Genomic DNA, 19,365 nt, shown 5'->3' with positions numbered 1-19,365 from the left:
CCTCTATTTAGGATATCTGCTCTACCTCGCGACTCGTAATCTGGGTAAAAAACAATGATATCTATCTCCTCTTCCTTGATGGGTTCCTGGATCGAAAGCTGGAAGTCATCGCTATTTGTGACTGTGTGGAAAAGGTCTTTAGTAGTTAGGGTTGTTTGGTTTACTGTCCGTACTGTTATGAGAAGTTGACGGTAGGTCATGTGGTTTCCTGATATTATCTTGCATGTCAATGCTACTTTTTGAGTTTATCAATTGTGGTTGATGGAGCTCTATTTGAGTTGCCTGCGGACCGATACCTGGCGTCAGTTTTGCCGATTGGTCATCTTCCGCAGGTACACTACAGACTTGGGGTGACATTGCTGGCTTGTGTGTTGGATGTACAAACTCCTAGGAATTACTGTGGGGTTTTGAGCTTGTCGTTGGTGTACTAAAGGATCGGTTTGTGTGCAGTGAGTGGGGTAGCCCATGGGCCATCCTGTAGTTCTTGTGTTCGCTCATTATCCACGACGTTAGTGTTGACATTGACCCATGGTTGGACTTCGCGACTGGTACTATCGTGGTCCGCTGTTTGTTCCTCTAGTCACTTTTGGTTTTTCTTTTGTTTTTTGCTTTGCCTAGTGAAGTTCAAGTTACTGTTGGTTATGCCGATTATTTCCGGTTGCGGATATTCGGTTAAGTGAATTGATACAACGGTTTGATTTGCTTGAGGTTGTATTGAGGGGTTTGAGGTTAAATCAAAGTTTCTTGGTTGCAGAGGAGTTTGCAGCCCTTTAATTTTACTGGTTTTAGAAAATATTACTGTACCTGGGTCTTTCAGAAAAGCAAATTTTGTGTATATCTTGGGCTCGAAGGAGCATAGATTTATCAGTCAGGGGGGTGGGGGGGGGAGGGGGGTTCCCTCTATTGTTAAATCTGGTGTGACCGAGCCTGACCTTGAGTTGACCACAAGTTTACACTCTGGTTACTTTGGTGATGTCCAACCCTGGTTTGAAGTGGTATTGTGAGCACTGGTGTAAGTTAAACTGATGGTTGGGAGAATTTTTAGGAGGTTGGCGATCACAATAGCCGTCAGCACGTTATTTTTTTCATCGAGCTTCTCACGTTTTATTTTTGAGTGTCTAGATCAAAGCATGGGGGGGTCATCATTCTTGCCCCTTTTGACTTTGAATTTGAATTTATTAGAGCCTTTCTTTCTCTGCCAGACCTCATGTTTCCGTGTTTCCTTGTGAGTTGCGGTTGCGGATGTAAATGTGTTATGTTAAGTTACTCGCTTTCTACCTTTGTGTCCATAGCCATAGTGCGGCTGGTGATTAGTCTGTGAATTGTTTGTGAAAAGCTACACAGCTCAGACCCCAGAGTAGACCTCAGTGTGTATTTCAAGGAGTTTTAGGCTGTTTTAGGTTGTTTTTTTACCATCTGAGGTTGTCTTTTTGTGCTCCGTTTTAATGCTCCCCTTTAGTGCTTACTTGCAATGCAAGCCTTGCCAGAGAGGCTTGTGGATGGTTGGACTGTGCTAGAGGTACAAGAGGTTAGCTACCAGCTGATTGCAGGTCGCAAAAAGCGGCAGTGTATGTTTCCACCTCAGTTGTGGTGATGGTGGTGGCGTTCACTGCCTGCTCAGCAAACAGGCTCTCAGGCACTGCAGGGCAGAATGCATAAAGTGGAGGCAGTCAGCGAGGCAGTCTGCGAGGATGCAAGGAGGAGCAGGGGTGGAGCTGCAGGTCCGCTTGGTGTTTCCCCCTCAATCCCCAGGTCTCCCAGAGGTTGCCCATAACGCCGCCCGCTGCAGCAGTGATCTGCCTTCACGCCAGGCACACAGCCGCTTCGCGGTTCTCAAGCTCCCCGCAGTTCGCCCGCTTCCACCTCCACTGCTCGCTACCCCCGAAGTTCCCTCTACCACTAGCGCTCCCAGTTGCCCGTATGGATCGGCTCAGCCTGGTCCAGTCCAGTCCAGTGAGGCGCGGTACGGTGTGTCCGGTCCGGGGGGAGTTGGTTTAATGCCCCATGGAAAGGGCACTTGGGAAAAGGCACCAGGCGGGAGGTGGTAGGCAGCAGACGGCAAGCAGTGGAGCAATCAAAGCCGCGGACAGCGGTGAGCAGCCAGCAGGCAAGCGGCAACAGTGGCGGCGTGTAGCTCCTCCTCCTCTTCCGAAAGTCACAGGATGTGGGACCCTTGTAGAACTGTACACACAGGATTGGTTTAAATTGTAATACAGTTCCTAATTACACATGTGATTCCTGTGGGAGGAGACTGGGGAATACTGGAGTAATGCAGACTATCTTGCTATCAGATAGTGTTGTCTGTATTTGGGATATCAGCTTGGTACAGCAGAAGAGCTTTGGTTGCATACCTTCTAGGGTAAGGTGAAAAGCTTCCACAAAAGGGAACCGGTTGTGGCCATCTGGTGGATAGAAGAGCCACCACTCCTGCTATTATGAGAGGCCGAAAGTCTGTTCTCCAGGCCAGTAACAGCCATTTATCCCTCCAGAGCTTCGATGCTAAAGCACCTGCAGCTCTGCTGGCCACCATGGTGGAAGTGTGTGACATGGTGACTTGGCATTGGTTCACATGAAGGCCCCCTGCCTAGGGCGCAGGCAGCCCAGTTGGTGTCGGGGACTGCAGTAGTCCTGTGGAAGATACCAGCATCAGTGGGAAGTGTTTCTGTTGATAAGAGGGTGAGTTGAGGCCATCCCAGTGCAGTGGTAAGTCCCACTTCCCCAAATCTGAGACCACCTGCCTCACAACTAGATAAAGCTCTCCACACCTCCAGTGGTAACAGATGAAACCACTGGTAACTGAAAGCCTTAGTTTTAGTATGGTTGGTGAGTGCACATCTAGCTTTTGGTCACAGCTGCTCTATTTCTGTTACCTTAGCGGACAGTGATTAGTCTGGTGAGAACTTGTGCAATTACCAATGAGTAGCAGCTTTTGTCTACTTAACCCGTGTAGCCGTAAATGCTAAGCATTTGTTGCACTTGGGAAGCGTTACTTGATGTGCACAAGTGATGGTTGTGGTGTGCTTGTTGCTTTAATCTTTCTTGTATGTCACCCATACATTCTCTTTCTCCTCACACAGGATCAGCTCCATGCCCTGGGGTTACACGCTGGCAAATATTCTGGTTTTCAGGAGGGTCCACGCAGCCCTGGGCCTTGACCGATGTACCCGGTGTTACTCAGGAGCTGCCCCCATCACGCGTGACACTCTGGAGTTCTTCATGAGCCTGAATCTGCCGGTGATGGAGCTGTACGGCATGAGTGAGAGCACTGGTCCACATACCGTAGCTGTGCCTAGTGCCTTTCGGATCATGAGGTAGGTGATGCATCTCCCCGATCACTTTCACTATCTGGTTAACGTGTACTTCTACACTGACCATGAGTTGCCTCCAATCCGTAGGCGTCTACTGGGCCTCCTAAACTCTCGGGTCTTATGATTGGTGATGTGACCACATCAGCACTTGTCTTCCCAATGGAAAGCATCATGATGGTCAAGGTATCTCTTGCTCATCATACAATACCTCTGCCCGTCATTGCCTTGCATGAGGTTAGAGCACTATGATGCCCATGGTATCGCTCACCCACCACACCATACCACTCCTCTTCATTGCCTTGCATGGGCTTAGAACACTGTGATGGTCATAGTACCGCTGCCCACCATACCTCTGTCCTGCATTGCCTTGAGTGGGATTCCTATTGGCACGTTTCAGTTGTCTGCTTTCTTTGCTCGTGCACGAGTGACTTCTCCTCCTCTCTTCTCTAGCACTGGCAAGGAGATACCTGGGTGCAGAACACAGATTTACAGACCAGAGGAAGACGGCACCGGGGAGGTCTGCTTCTGGGGCAGACATGTTTTCATGGGCTACTTGAACATGGAGGAGAAGACTAAAGAGGCTTTGGACGAGGAGGGCTGGTTGCACACGGGGGACCTTGGCAAGCTTGACCAAGATGGCTTCCTGTTCATCACTGGGAGAATCAAAGGTAAACAACATCTGCTACTCTTGTCACTCAATGCTGATCATGTCCACATAATTTAATGTCAATTTAACTTCAAGCTTCAGCTCGTGTAATAAACAAGCAACCTCTATTTTACTAAGTTTGTCTTTTGAATAGAGGTTACGTGATAAAGACTAAATACACAGGAGGAGCCAAGAGTAACCAAAGTGAGAGCGAAGAAGGAACAGAGGGCAGAATGGAAGTGTAGTCTAGGGGTGTGCAATGACCGGTCATGCCCCTGAACTGCCTCACCTGTGTATTCAGAAGAGGATACTTAAGAGGAGGAGAATGTGGCCTAAGGGCTGGAGGGGTCACCATCGAAGCTGAGGACCCGGGTTCGAGTCTCAGCAGGCATGATTAACATCCTGTGATTCTGGGAAAATCACTTGGTTTCCCCGTGCCTAACAAAATGAATGTGACCGCCTGTAGAACTTGTTGAATGGAGGCCAGTTACGTTCAGTAATAATGGGGGGCTGGGGGGGATTAGGGTGGTCAGTCAGGAACAGACTAAGGGGAGTTGAGGTTCAGGTTGGGAAAGGTGTGGGTTGTTGGTATCTAGTGTTAGGAGATGCTAGGGCAGGGGGCAATAAAGGTGTGAAGGAAGGCTTATGGGCCGATTCTGGGGTAGAGAAAATGATGAGGCAAACGGAGAGGGAAGTAATGGTTTGTGGGAGGTTGGAGAGGAATGGTGTGTTGATGGTCTGTGGGGGGCTGTTCAAGGTCTGGTGTTTGTCGGTGAGCAATGAGTTGTGAAGGGGGTTGCAGGTCAGATTACAGGAGAGACCGGGGTGAGAGGGGTTTTATGAGTGGACTAGAAGGAAAGGAGAATGGGTGAGAGGTGTTTGGGATGAATAGAGAGGATGAGCGTGAAGGATCATCTCAGGGTTGAGGGTAAGATAAAGTTGATTGAGGCCAGGATTGTCTCACTGACTTGGAACATGCTTTTCCCATTGTTGTAGATGGATAAAAGGTTTGCCCGAAAGGCCAAAGGGGGAAAAGCATTTGAGTTTCTAGGGTGGTACAGAGGGTTGAGCTCGGGGCAACAGGTGCCGCTATCATGTTGGAGGCTGATATGGGTCAGGAAGTTAATATGACCTAGATGACCATTGCTAGGGTACAAGGAGACCTCATTTAATAGTCTTTGGTACAGCAATAGATGGGGCTAAGATTAGGATCCCCATGTTATCGATATGTTGAGCTGGTGGGATTGGACAGTTTTCTAAAGTTGATTTGGCTTGCTTTGTTGAGTCAGTGGGCTGGACACTAAAGGTCAAGCACATCGGAATGGCCTCTGCAATTTAATTCTCTAGAGGATAAGATCATAACCATTTCAAGATGGTCACCGTTTTGGGGAGGAATGAAATCCTGCTCTCATTGCAGTGATTTTCAGAGAGGAGTTACTGGTATGAAATGGACATTGCTAGAGGATGACTGTCCCATGAAAGATGGCTGCTATTTTGAGGGAGATCCTGGTCTCGCCTGAGCCAGCGCATGCACTGCTCTGCGAGACATTTAGGAGTGGAGTTTTAAAAGTCCGACTACAGCTTTGTGTGGTATAGTGTGTGGTTACGCGCACAGGCACTAGCAGAGGCGCCATATGGCTTTCCTCTCGCTCGGCCAAGCACAGGCGCTTTGCTTCAATGCCCCTCCCCCACCACAGAGCACGTCTCGCCTCCAACTGTCTCTGCGTCTCGGGCAAGCGTGCCCGCCTTGGTTCAATGCCCCTCCCCCACCACAGAGCGCGTCTCGCCTCCAACTGTCTCTCTGTGCCTCTGCGTTTTTAACTCTCGTTGTCTCTCTCCCTTCACCTCTCTCTCGCTTCTCCAACTCTGTATGTCGACGCCTCTGTTACTTCTGTCTTTCTAACGTGTCTCCCGCTGCCTCAGACTGCCTCACTTTCCTTATCTGCGCCCTGGTGTGTCAATATCAGATAATGTAATTATAGGAAACTACACAATAGGTTTGCAGCGCGGCCCGTCACTTTCATGGACGCGTGACCAATGCTTGTTTAATTGTTGCAACATGACCAGAGACTCGTCGGGTGGTCAGGGACTTATTAGGTTATCACACAGGGACGCTAATACTCTTTGTAGTCCCCTTATATGACAGGACAGTGGGTTATGGCATAATTGGTGAATTTTTGGGCCACCCTCCTCTAGTATACCTGCCTACATTATGGGGGTCCCGCTGCGGATATCGCACACGTCTCCTTACACATGCAGTATTTTATAAGTGTAGCAGCCAGTGAGTTTGCTTGCTACTGTTTTTGTGTTTTTTTTTTTTTTTTTTTAAATTCTCCTTCTCTCATGCTGCATGTATGGCTTATGATATGCTCCAGTAATAGGACCTTTTGTGATAATCAGGTTTCCTTTCGAAGGCAAGTGCAGATTAACATGCCCCTTGGGGATGCACTTTTCTAATTTTTCTTTTAGGTCATCTCAAACGGTTGGTGCTATCTCCTCCGCCGTTTCATCTAGACGGCCGCCTCTCGCCCTGTATTTTCTGGCTACATTTTTGCCATTCCACTATGGCGGGCCCACAGCTCATACCGCTGCACCAGCTTTGCCACGCAGGTTGCTAAGACACGGGCCCAAGCACATTGCTTCCTTGAGAGCGGTAATTGGTTGCACTTTTGTTCATGGGAAACGGTTTTCGGGCTTTAATTATAAGCCCCAGCATGCGAATTGTTTCTTACGGGGACGCTGACAGACTGACTTCTGGAAGGGGTAATGAAAGTTGATGTTTTTTGTTTCTTCGTTTAGGGCGTAACAGAAGCCTTTAATTGCTACTGGGTTGAATATATGATTCATGTTTTATTCGCATGTTACGGGGACATGTAAAGTGTCATATTTAGTATTGCTCTCGATCTTACTGTGCACAGACTACAGGGGTGCGATTGTGGTCTTTACACACGCTATTACCAATACGTGTACATTTAATTTTTATCATACTCGCATGGTTAGGGGGCTTACGGAGTGTTTGTTGCTGTGAGCCCAATGCATAGTTGTCGTCCCTTGTATAATGGTTGTTACCAGTCATTTAGGTACTTATATAATGGTTATATTCCGAGTCTCCGTCAGCAAGGCATCCTCTCGAATCAGGTCCTTGAGAACAGCCTGGCTGGTGGCCGCACCCTTGGATACGTCACACCATATAATTAAAAATACTGGGAACAACACTCCAAATTACTTCCATGGGGAAACAAAGGGCTGCATTCCTGGACTGCACTCAATCGATTCTGGCAAATGTTTGCGCCTAAATGTTCTGTACCCCAGTCCACTTAAACGTTTTGGAGTGGAATTTCTAGATGTTGTCCATATATCGAAGTTGCATGTGGGAATGAAAGAAACCAGTCCTTTCCCACCCCAAAAAAAATTCTGGAACACCACAGCGTCATTCAGGGCCACCACAGCGTCACTCAGGGCCACCACAGCGTCACTCAGGGCCACCACAGGGTCACTCAGGGCCACCACAGGGTCACTCAGGGCCACCACAGGGTCACTCAGGGCCACCACAGGGTCACTCAGGGCCACCACAGGGTCACTCAGGGCCACCACAGGGTCACTCAGGGCCACCACAGGGTCACTCAGGGCCACCACAGCGTCACTCAGGGCCACCACAGGGTCACTCAGGGCCACCACAGGGTCACTCAGGGCCACCACAGGGTCACTCAGGGCCACCACAGGGTCACTCAGGGCCACCACAGGGTCACTCAGGGCCACCACAGCGCCACTCAGGGCCACCACAGCGCCACTCGGGGCCACCCAGCACCACCACAGCATCACTCAGGAACGCCACGGCATCACTCGGGCGCTACCACGGCATCACTCGGGCGCTACCACGGCACCACTCGGGCGCTACCACGGCATCACTCGGGCGCTACCACGGCACACTTCTCTACAGCACAGGTTCGAAACATTGGCAAAGTCAATAGCTCTAGCTAAACACTTAAAAAGCCCCCCCATGCAGAGCCAATAGGTCTCGCCTTTGGGACATTAAAAGTGTTTCGTTATCCAGCACAATATCCTTCATTAAACAACATCAATTGTTGTATGGCTAATCACTTATAAGGTCCTAAAAGCGAGACCTATTGGCTAAGCCAATGCTTGTCTATTTTGGATAGAGGAATGGAATGGCTGTAATTCTATTATTGAGATTAATCCAACAAGTGCTGCAAATGTAAGGTCAGGCACACATGGAGGACCAGATTGCATTTGCGCTTGGTCAAGTTTTAAGACAGGGGAACACCAGGACCAGTAAAACTTACCGGTCTCGCCAACGGGCAGGGCTGTGAGGTGAACGGCGGCACTTTTCCATTCCTGGCCGGAGCGCTGGGAGACTCGAGAACCACAGCCCCCAGCAGCCTCAGGGGCGGCGCGCCCGTGACGCGCTTGGAGCCCCCGGAGGCGCTAGATAAACGCTGACCCCACTCGAGCTCAAGGGGGAACACCAGGACCAGTAAAACTTACCGGACTCGCCAACGGGCAGGGCCGTGAGGTGAACGGCGGCACTTTTCTATTCCTGGCGGGAGCGCTGGGAGACTCTAGAACCACAGCCCCCAGCAGCCTCAGGGGCGGCGCGCCCGTGACGCGCTTGGAGCGCCCGGAGGCGCTAGAAAAACGCTGACCCCACTCGAGCTCAAGGGGGAACACCAGGACCAGTAAAACTTCCCGGACTCGCCAACGGGCAGGGCCGTGAGGTGAACGGCGGCACTTTTCCATTCCTGGCGGGAGCGCTGGGAGACTCGAGAACCACAGCCCCCAGCAACCTCAGGGGCGGCGCGCCCGTGACGCGCTTGGAGCGCCCGGAGGCGCTAGATAAACGCTGACCCCACTCGAGCTCAAGGAGGAACACCAGGACCAGTAAAACTTACCGGACTCGCCAACGGGCAGGGCCGTGAGGTGAACGGCGGCACTTTTCCATTCCTGGCGGGAGCGCTGGGAGACTCGAGAACCACAGCCCCCAGCAGCCTCAGGGGCGGCGCGCCCGTGACGCGCTTGGAGCGCCCGGAGGCGCTAGATAAACACTGACCTCCCTCTCGTCGCGCGCGGGAGAAGCCCGGGAAAAGGGCGGGCCCTCAGAGGCCGGAGGAGGTCAGGGCGGGGGCACCCCCCTAACATTTCCATTTTAAGGTACCGGATTGTACTTTTGACTATGTGCCTGGGGAGATGCCCTGTGAACTACTGACATCACTGTACCATATTTGCGCAGGTAACATTAGGCTAATGATATCTAGCTAACTGTCCTGCCGTGCTCGGGAACCTGTGTGGATATTCATATCCTTTCCCATATATTTGTTCACTGAACTACACAGCATATCTTGTTGTTTGATTCCACCTTGTGATCGGTTTAGTAATTACTTACTACTGTGACATGTCTCCAAGGGGTAGTCGCAGCAGAACAGCTGCTGCTGGGGGTGGTCCAGTAACCGGCCCCATTGATAATGTTATCATCAAAGCCAATGATGCCATAAATCAGGGTATCTCTCTCTTAGAACGGAGGGTTTCTCAAGATCTGGCCCACGCCAGACGTTCATCCCTTGGTCTCATATCTTCTGCCACTACACCCAACCAGGTAATGCCTAATAATATCAGACCTTTAGTGGATATACGCGCTGATATTCACACCATCCCTAGTGAGGTAAATCTATCTGCCTCAATTCCTTTGATAGAATCTGAGACAGATATTAGTATGGACCTAGAGAAAACCCCAGACCTGCACATTAATCCCACTCCTGAAGTAACACCAGCAGACAATACGAGACATTTAAGAGGTAGACGCGAGGGTGCTATCCAAAAACATAAACAACACGCACCGAAGCATTGGTCCCCAAAGGTTAGAAAATACGCTCTGCCCAAAAGAAAAACTAGGAAAGGCACTAACTCTAACCCTCATCTAGAAATGAGCAAGACAAAGGAGATCATTGATGAGGACGATAGAGAGGAGGAGCAGCAGGGTGGGATACCTGATAAGGATGGTAAAATTAATGACAACACCGAGATCATAAATGATCATATGCTACAAAGGCTGGGTGAGTTACTTAGTATTTATCTGTCCCCTATTGAAAGTAGGCTCATTCGGATCGAAAAGCAAATAGCCGAATTGAGCATCCCTATCAATAGTCTATCTAAAGAAGGCGCTGTTAATGGTGTAATCGAATCTACCACCACTAAAACAGTAGGCACTAAACCTAATATCTTACAAACAACGACTACAAATATAAATACTGTCGCCAAACTCCCATTGGTTCCATCTAAAGGGACCAATGCTAGCCAGTCAACAGTTAATCCCAGTACCAATAACGTAGCCCTAGAAACAAGGAGGGCCCAAAACACTAAACAGTCTAATGGGACGACTGTGAGCCAACTTCTGAATCCCGTAAGTAGTTCCCACATGGTCCAACCGCCACAAAAAACAACAAGGCAAGTCCCCTCCCGTATCAACCTTCCACCAGAATGTGGGGCATTTGTGCTGGTTCTAGTTAATGTCTCTAAACTAAGGAAGGACCAAGATGAAACTCCCATATCCCTCAAAAACAAAACCTTACATTGGTTAATTGCAAATTGCAATTTTCCTATAGAGGGTGCAAGGGAGATTATTAACACCCAGAGAGTGGGCTGGATAGGCCCACTCAGGAAAAAGTTTGAGGGTGATTGTGTTACAATAAATTTTAAAAATCCACAATGGGCAGAGAAAACATTAGCAAGTGCCCCATTACCCTCACCACGGGAATTTAACACTACACTCCTTCCATTAGGTTATTTTTACAGACATTTGATACCACCTAAACAAGCCATGGTGAATTACCCCATAATCCCTTATCAAGATTTAAATTTTGGAGCAAGGATCAAATCACCACTCTTTACTCAAAATCAAGATTTTACTCTTAATCACATGAATGGCCGCAACTGGCAGAACCAGGCTCCTATGTCAGTACCTTTTCCCCATCCTTTGTACCATCAGCAACTCTCAACCATGCACCAATATAACCATAGAGATAGGTCCTATCCTGCCCCTGACTTCCATCAGTTCACCCCTATAACTGAAGGTAGGCCAGTATTTAATATCCCTACTCACAATCTGTTTGACTATTTTTCCAACTTGGATGAGCAGGACTGACTGGATATAATGGCTAAAAGTAATATTATCACCAAAGTCACAGTCAGCAAACCAGAGGGATACTCAGCACTAGTTGCTGATTCTCAGGACGCAATAGGCCCTGTGAAAACCACGCTCACTAACAGTACTTTGCCTGTCGTTGCTAATATAATTGATGATGAAGGAGGAAGTACTGGGGTTAGGCCTGGGAAACGTTGTACTTCCAATGGTCTATCTATTCTAAGCTGGAATGTTGCAGGATTGGAATCTAAGTTACTGGACCCTGCATGGACTGAGATAATTAATGATGCGGATATTCTCTTGTTTCAAGAAACATGGGCTGTTGGGAATCTGTACATAGAGGGCTATCATTGTTTTAGTCTAACATCACCTAAACCCAGTTTTGGCCGAGTTGCGGGTGGCCTATTCATTTGGATTAAGATCTTGGCAGGAGGTACAATTAGAGACCTGCAGAGTGTTAATCCTGATAATCCCAATATTCAAATTCTTGAATATAAGTTAAAGTCAAAGACCACGGTTTATTTAATTAATTTTTATAACAACGATTTTTACTGTGTACCGAACAAGAACCTTCTGACACTATCTAAGGTTTTAAGTAAATTGGAATGTCTCTTATTAGCCGATACTGATTCAGGTATTCTAATAGGGGGCGATTTTAATGTGAAACTTACAGAATGTTATGGGCCGGGAAATAAGACCTATCTAGATTCAGCGGAACGCAGAGGTTTGGAATTGTCTAAAATATTAACTGAATTTGACCTTGCTGACGCTATGAAAGTAGGGTATAACCCTAATTTCCCCTATGTACCTACATTTATTAGCAGGGATAGCAGCTCTACTATTGATTATGTATTCACGTCACCACTGTTAACAAATTGTATAGTTAATACTTCTGTGGTACAAACATCTTTTAGTGATCATAATCCACTGGTTGTAATTTTAAACCTCGCACCAAGTCCGATCTTTATGAATTTAAATGGTGCTAGGGACATCACACCGTCAATTGACGGCCTCCGCCTGAAATGGAGGGGAGTTGACTGCGGGGCCATTCTAGACAGTGTACTAAAGTCACATTTAAATTTGATTGATTCTTGTTTGTTTCCAAGTGGTAATCATGACAAATTAATTGCTGATTTTGAAGTATTGTGCTCAACCATTAAAACCCTTTTGTCAGTTCCATTACCCAGGGAAGGCAGAGAGCCAAAGTGGTTTGATTCATCTTGCTCCTTGGCAAATAGAGAGCTAAGAAAGGCACTTTCTGCCAAACCTAGGTGTGAAGTTACTGTCCAATCTGCCAGGAAAAACTACAAAGTTATAATATCTGAAAGGAAGGCTAATTTACTATCCAAACAATGGGACTCTTTGGTGATCAGCGCAAATCTGGGTGGCAGCGGCCCATTCTGGTCTGCTGTTAGAAAAACCAGGGAAATGGGTAAAAAGCTCACCCAAATTAGCTGTAACATAACAAGTGCAGCATGGGAGACCCATTTTTCCAGAATCTATGCAGCTCCTCCTGAGGAGCATCTTCCTTTGTCTAATCTAGGACAATCAGGTGGCCTACAGATTCGGGATTATGAAGTAAAAATAGCTATAAAAGAGAGTCTGGGTAACAAGGCCCCCGGACCTGATAGCCTTCCCATAGATATCATTAAACATAATGTTGATTTATGGACACCAATACTTCTTAATATTTTTAACTGTCTTCCAAAAGCAGCCATGCCGGCCACATGGGCAACCAGTATTATCGTCCCAATCTACAAAAAGGGAGACAGGTCAGATCCTGCGAATTATCGCCCCATCTCCCTTTTGGATAACACCCTAAAAGTTTTGGGACGCATTATCTATAATAGAGTACTGGATTGGGCCATTGATACAGATTTTCTGGACCCTTGTCAGATGGGGTTCCGAAGTGGGGTGGGAACAGTGGAGCAATGTCTAAATCTGAAATTAATAATTGACAAATATAGTGTTGCCTGCTCATCTCCTACCTACCTTGCTTTCATGGATCTTTCATCCGCTTTCGATCTTGTGAATAGATCCAAACTCTGGTCAATTCTTTTACTCAATGGCCTCGATGACACTCTCGTAAAATTTTTAGCCTACCTCCATACTGACCTGAAAGCACGGGTACGTATCGGGATGGGGGGAGAGGTCTCAGGAGCCATTGATATAGGGAGGGGGGTGAGACAGGGGTGCGTTTTAGCACCTCTGTTGTTCATCATCTATATTAATGGTTTATCTAACTGTCTGAAAAAAAACCACCACAGATGTTCCAACAATCTCAGGGAAACCACTACCAGTGCTTTTATATGCAGACGATGCGGTGCTTATGGCCCGCACTCCAAATGCTCTCCGTCTGCTTGTACATAGTTTTGTGAACTTTATGGAGGGTCTGGATCTGAGGGTACATTTAAAAAAATCTTTTATTATGTCCTGTGGCCCTGGCAAAAGGAAACTCAATACTATACAGATAGGTACAGATAAACTAGAATCTGTCCCCAAATTCCCCTATTTAGGGTTGGTTTTCGCTGCGAACGGCTCGTGGTGTGGGCATTTGGCCCACGCCACGAGCAAGTTCTCGAAAGCCAACAACTCTGTTTTTAGTCTCCCTCGCCCAAAGAAAGTTGGTGCCACTAAGGCTATTTTAAAGATTTTTAAACTACAGTGCTCACCTGTTGCCTCGAATGGAGCTGAGGTATGGGGGTCGGGGAGCAGCCTTTGCATTCAAAGGGAAGAAAATCGCTTTTGTAGAAAAGTGTTGGGCGCACCGATCTCCTCATCTGATTTTATTTGTCATAGTGAATTAAATCTTCCATATTTAAGTGATTTTATTACAGCTAGACCAGCACTCTTCTGGATTAGAATCTGGAGGAATGATGCTGCTGCCCTTACACAAAACATTATAAAGGACTGCTTAAATTGTGACCATGGAATGGAAATCCCATGGCTCTCAGAAGTCTGCAAATCACTTAATGAAGTTGATAAAGGTACTTTGTTTACTAATCCTATGACTATTGAAACAAAGGACAAAATCGAGGTAAAAAATGCACTGTATGCACTTTACAACAACGAACGGATAGAAAGTGAATCAAAGAAATCAAGTGTTATGAAAAACATAGGAAATGAATTATGTAGACAAACTTTGCCGCCTTATCTTTCCCTTCCCATGACCAGCTGGGAGCGATCATTGTTTCGCTTAAGGGCGGGTACTGTAAAATTTCTATTGTCTTTTCCTTTGGGATATCGGCATAGCGCTGATTTCACTCCATGCCCCTGTGATGGTGTGAGTACACAGGATGATTTGCACTTCCTATTTTTCTGTAAATTTTATCTTAGATTTACTAAATGGTTTTTAACTCCTTATTTCAAAAAGCACAGACCACTCACACTCAAAGAATCATACATCATGTTGGTTACTTTGGGCAACGATGAATTGACTTTCCGCACCAGCACTTTCCTAAGATCGGCCGTACGAGCCCGTAAAACAATGGAAAATCCCTGAATATAATTAGTTTTTAAATGTTGTCACAATGTAAATAATAAAATGAAATGAAGCGTACTGCATTGTTATTGTATGGAATTGTATGATATGAAATCATGTAATACTGTTGTATATTATGAAATCATGTAACGCTGTTCTGTATAACACTGTTTCATTTGTTTGTATATTTTATTTAATGAATTGTTGTTGTCATCGGTACTTTTATGAATTTTATGAAATTCGAATAAAGGTCTTTTGAACTTGAACTTGACAGGTGTACCTTGTGCCATGCAAATGTAGGGAGGATGGAAGCAGGCACATTGTTTCAGGCCGAGTAATAGTGAACTCTCGTAGTCAAAATGTCCTTACTCAGGGAGTACCATCTTCTTACTCCGTTTACTGCTAGACTCAACAGTGGCTGTCTCCAGTGCTCTATAGCCTGGAGGCGGAGTTATTGTATTGCCTTGGGTGCTACACCCCACACTGTCTCAAGGCAGCGTACGCTTCCCCTGTGTAGCCCAGACACGCATCCCATGCCGTACTGTGCTTGCATACTCATCACAGGAAGCCGCACTTTTCTGTACTGCGGTTGGGCACACTTATCAGGGGATGCTTCATCTTTCCATACTGCACTTGGAGACACTTCTCACGAGAAGCTGTACCCTCACGTACTGCGCTTGGAAACGCTTATCACAGGAAGCTGCACTTTTCCGTACTGTGCTTGGACGCACTTATCACAGGAAACTGTACCTTTTCATTCTGTGCTTGGACACATTTATCACAGGAAGCTATACTGCATTAATACAGTTTTCATCGGAAGCTGCACCTTTCCGTACTGCATTTGGACACATTAATCACGGGAAGCTTAATCTTTCCGTACTGCGCTTTGACACATCACGGGAAGCTGAACTGCACTTCTACACACTGTTCATCGGAAGCTGCAACTTTTATTCTGCGCTTGTACACACTTCTCACAGGAAGCTGTACTGCAATTATACACAATAAATCAATCAGGGAATTGTAAGCACGCTACTCACCCGTGAAGGGCTCAGGGGGAGGGGCGGGGGTCAGCAGTTCCGTTCAGCCAAACCGCCATGTTCTTGAGTCTTCCTGAAGGTCTTCAGGGAGGGGGGGGGGTGTCTGATGTCGACCGGGAGCTCGTTCCAGGACTTGGCTGGGGTGTACGAGAAGAATTTTCCCCATGCTTTGGCTCTGAGATGCATGGAGTTTCGGTAAGTACAAGGTTGGCTGATCTGAGGTTTCTTTTGGGTACGTGGAGGGTGATTGTCATTGAGGTATTGGGGTCCGGTGTTGTGTAGGTGTTTGTAGGCGTGGGTGAGAATCTTGAAAGTGACTTCTCAACGGGGAGCCAGTGGAGCTTCTGTAGTTGTTGGCTGATGTGCTCGTGTCGAGGGAAGCCAGGGACGACTCTTGCGGCGGCGTTCTGTATTGTCTGGAGTTTGCGTAGAAGGTAATTTTTCATGCCGGCGTAGAGGGCGTTTCGTTAGTCCAGCCTGCTGGTGATGTGTGCATGGGTCACAGACTTCCTTGACTCTGGGGGGATCCATTTGAAGATCTTGCGAAGGAAGCAGAGGGTGTTGAACCTGCTGGAGGTGACGGCGTTGACCTGTTGGTTCATGGAGAGGGAGGAGTTGAGTACGATGCCAAGGTCTCTGGCATGGTCCGTGGAGGTCGGTGGGCTGCCAAAGGCGGTGGGACACCAGGTGTTGCCTCATGCTGATGGGGTGGTTCCGAGGACTAGGACTTCTGTCTTCTCAGTGTTGAACTTTAGGCAGCTGTTTGTCATCCAGGCTGGGATGTCATGCATTCCTTTCTGGAAGTTGTCTGGTGGTGTTGGGGTCCGTGGTGAGTGAGTGGATGAGCTGGGTGTCGTTGGGGTAGGATACAATGCTGAGGCTGTATTGTCAGATGATGGTGGCGAGCAGGGCCATGTAGATGTTGAGGGTTGGACTGAGTGATGACCCCTGTGTGACTCGGCCGTTTATTTATGTAGGTTTGGAGAGGAAGGACGGCAGTCTGATCCTTTGGCTTCTGCCGGTGAGGAATGACCTGATCCAGCTGAGGACGGTTCCTTGTTTGCCGGTGTAGTTTAGTCTGGCTAAGAGTGTGCGATGGGAGACTGTGTTGAATGCTGCTGATAGGTCGAGTTTAATCAGGGCTGCTGTATGGCCTTGGTCAAGGAGGGTGCGGATGTCGTCTGTGGCCGCTAGGGCGGTCTTGGTGCTGTGGTTGCTTCGGAGTCCAGATTGAGATGGGTCAAGGACGGCGTTGTCTTCACTGAACCTTGTCAGTTCGGAGTTGACAGTTTTTGCTGCAAAGAAGAGAAGCAAGGTGGGGCGATAGTTCTTGAGGTCCGTGGAATCAGCAGAGGGCTTGTTGAGCAGGGGGCGGACTTCTGTGCCTTTCCAGTCATCGGGGAAGGTGCCGGTCTTGAAGGTGGTGTTGATGGTGCATTGTAGTTCGGGCGGTGGTGGCTCTGTGGTAGATGTGTGGTGGGCAGTGGTCGGTGGGGGCCCCTGACTAGATACCTTTCATGATTGAGGCGGTCTCTTTGGCCATGATCGGTGTCCAGGAGGAGATGGTGGTCAGGCTGGCTGCAGAGTCGGGCGTATGGTTGTTGAAGTTGTCATAGAGGTTTTTGATCTTTAGGTGGAAGTAGGCTCCAAGCTTGTCGCAGAGGTCCTGGAAGGGGGTGATGTCCATGGCTTCCCTGCGGAGATTGGTGAATTCCTGGATGATGCTGAAGAGTTGCATAAAGTTGCCGGAGTTGGGGAGGATTTTGTTGTGGATGAATGTCCTTTTGGTGGTTCTGATGTGTTGGTGGTAGTCAGTCATGGCGTCCTTGTAGGTGGTGTAGTTTCCAGGTGTCTTGCTGTTTCTCCAATTCTCTCCAGGCGTCTGCAGGTGTCTGGCTTCTTGGAGATCGATGGTGAACTAGGCTGCTGGGGCATTGTTTGTTAGGGTTGCGTAGCGGGCGTGCTTGTCTGCGCAGTTGGATATCCAAGTGTGGAATTCCCTAGCTGCAAGGTTGGTGTTGGTTGCCGCAGTGGGGTTGTCGCCTTTGATGGTGGAGTTTAGTTGCTCGTCAGTGACTCTGCTCCAGTTCCTTCGCGGGGGTCGTGAGCCGGGTTTGGGTGCCATGGATTTGTGGACCAGGAAGTGTATGCAGTGGTGGTCGGTCCATGGAGGGTGCATGGTGTGGCTGAAGTGGATTCTGTTTTCTCCTGCGAAGATGGGGTTGAGGGCATGTCCTGCCTCGTGGGACGGTGTGGTAACTAGTTTTTTTAGTCTGATGTTGGCAAGGTTGTCAGTGTGGTGGAGTTGGGGTCGCAGGGGTTGTCGAGGTGGAAGTTCAGGTCTCCGATGAGTATGTAGTCCATCGCAGCAATGGCGTGGGGTGCGATGAGGTCTGTGATGGTGTTGGCGAAGTGGGGCAGGGGGATCGATAGGAGAGTGTGCCGTGAAGTGTGGAGTTGAGCCTGTTCTGGACCTGGAAGTGCATGTATTCAGCTGTGGGGAAGGATTTGCTGGAGGTGGTGAAGTGGAGGTCGTTCTTGTATCCGTCCGAGATGGCTATGTCCAGGGCGGAGGAGGCCTTAGTCCAGGTTTCCGTGAAAAAGGCCACTTCGGGCGAGAGTGTCTCCAGTAGGTTCCAGATCTCCACAGCGTGTCTGCGCAAGGAGCGCATGTTGAGGAGGATGCATCTTAGGGTGTCTGCGGTGGTAAAGGCTTGGCAGCAGTGGCGCCTGGAGAACTGGCCGTGTTTGGCGTGGCCAGCTAGCAGTTGTAGTTTCTTCCGGGGTGCGAGGACGGCGGCTGTGTTTTATCGGTGGATGGTTCAAGATCCAGGGTCCCTGGCGCTGGTCACGGATGGGCACAGATGGGCTAGCGCTCAGTGGATGCCTTATATAGGGGAGGGGTGGACAATCAGCTGGGAGGCGGGAGCGGGAACCAGCAGGGGAGGGAGTGGCCACAGAGGCGGCAGAGAGGAAAAACGGGCAGGAGCAACAGACTAAGCAGGACACAAATTGGCTGGCACAAATTAGGCCAAAGATGGAGAACAAGGCACTATCACACTGCGTGAAAAATGGAAAGACAAGGCACAATTGTACTGGAATGGCACAATGCACACTCTGCAAGCAGTGAAATGGAAGCAGCAGAACGGGCACAATCGCAAGCCTGGGGCAGCCCCGAAAACCTCCTCCTGGAGATCCTGGGAGTCAGCGGTGGCTGCGTAGACGGTGGAGCTGCTGGGAAGATAGCAGATCTCAGACCAGAGGTCAGAAGTCTTGCTCGCCCTTGCCTGCAGTGGCCGAACTTAAATAGGAGGGTTTTATCAGCTGGGAGACAAGAGCAGAAACCGGCTGGGGGGGAGGGGCAGCAGCGGCGGAGCAGAAAAACGGGCAGGAGCAACAGACTGAGAGGACAGAAATTGGCTGGCACAAATAAGGTCAAACGCGGAGAACAAGGCACAATCGCACTATGTGAGAAATGGAAAAACACGGTACAATTGTACTGAAATGGCACAATCACACTTGCACTGTTGATCGGAAGCTGCACCTTTCTGTAGTGTGCTTGGACACACTTATCACAGGAAGCTGTACTGCACTTATACTCACTTTTTATCAGAAGCTGCACCGTTCCGTAGTGCACTTGGGACATATTGTGGTAAATCAAGGACAACAGGCAGGTAGGATGAACCACGTTTATTTGGCTGGACCATCAGGAAGAGCAGCGACAGTGCAGCTCACGG

The 19,365-nt window shown here is 48.5% G+C and overlaps 1 protein-coding gene across 3 annotated transcripts in view; it reads left to right on the top strand.

The window, feature by feature from the left end:
- Positions 1-19,365, top strand: part of LOC144817687 (long-chain-fatty-acid--CoA ligase ACSBG2-like) — a 1,080,196-nt gene that overhangs the window by 947,139 nt on the left and 113,692 nt on the right. For all 3 annotated transcript variants that reach the window (XM_078674432.1, XM_078674431.1, XM_078674433.1), the window contains 2 exons: positions 3,078-3,311; positions 3,759-3,976. In XM_078674432.1, the coding sequence (XP_078530558.1) occupies positions 3,078-3,311; positions 3,759-3,976 (452 nt within the window). The remainder of the gene's footprint in view (positions 1-3,077; positions 3,312-3,758; positions 3,977-19,365) is intronic.

The sequence above is a fragment of the Lissotriton helveticus genome, chromosome 2_1 (assembly GCF_964261635.1).
Source record: "Lissotriton helveticus chromosome 2_1, aLisHel1.1, whole genome shotgun sequence".
Lineage (NCBI taxonomy): Eukaryota > Metazoa > Chordata > Amphibia > Caudata > Salamandridae > Lissotriton > Lissotriton helveticus.
The sequence above is the reverse complement of the archived record's forward strand: the minus strand, read 5'-3'. Positions and strand labels throughout refer to the sequence as shown.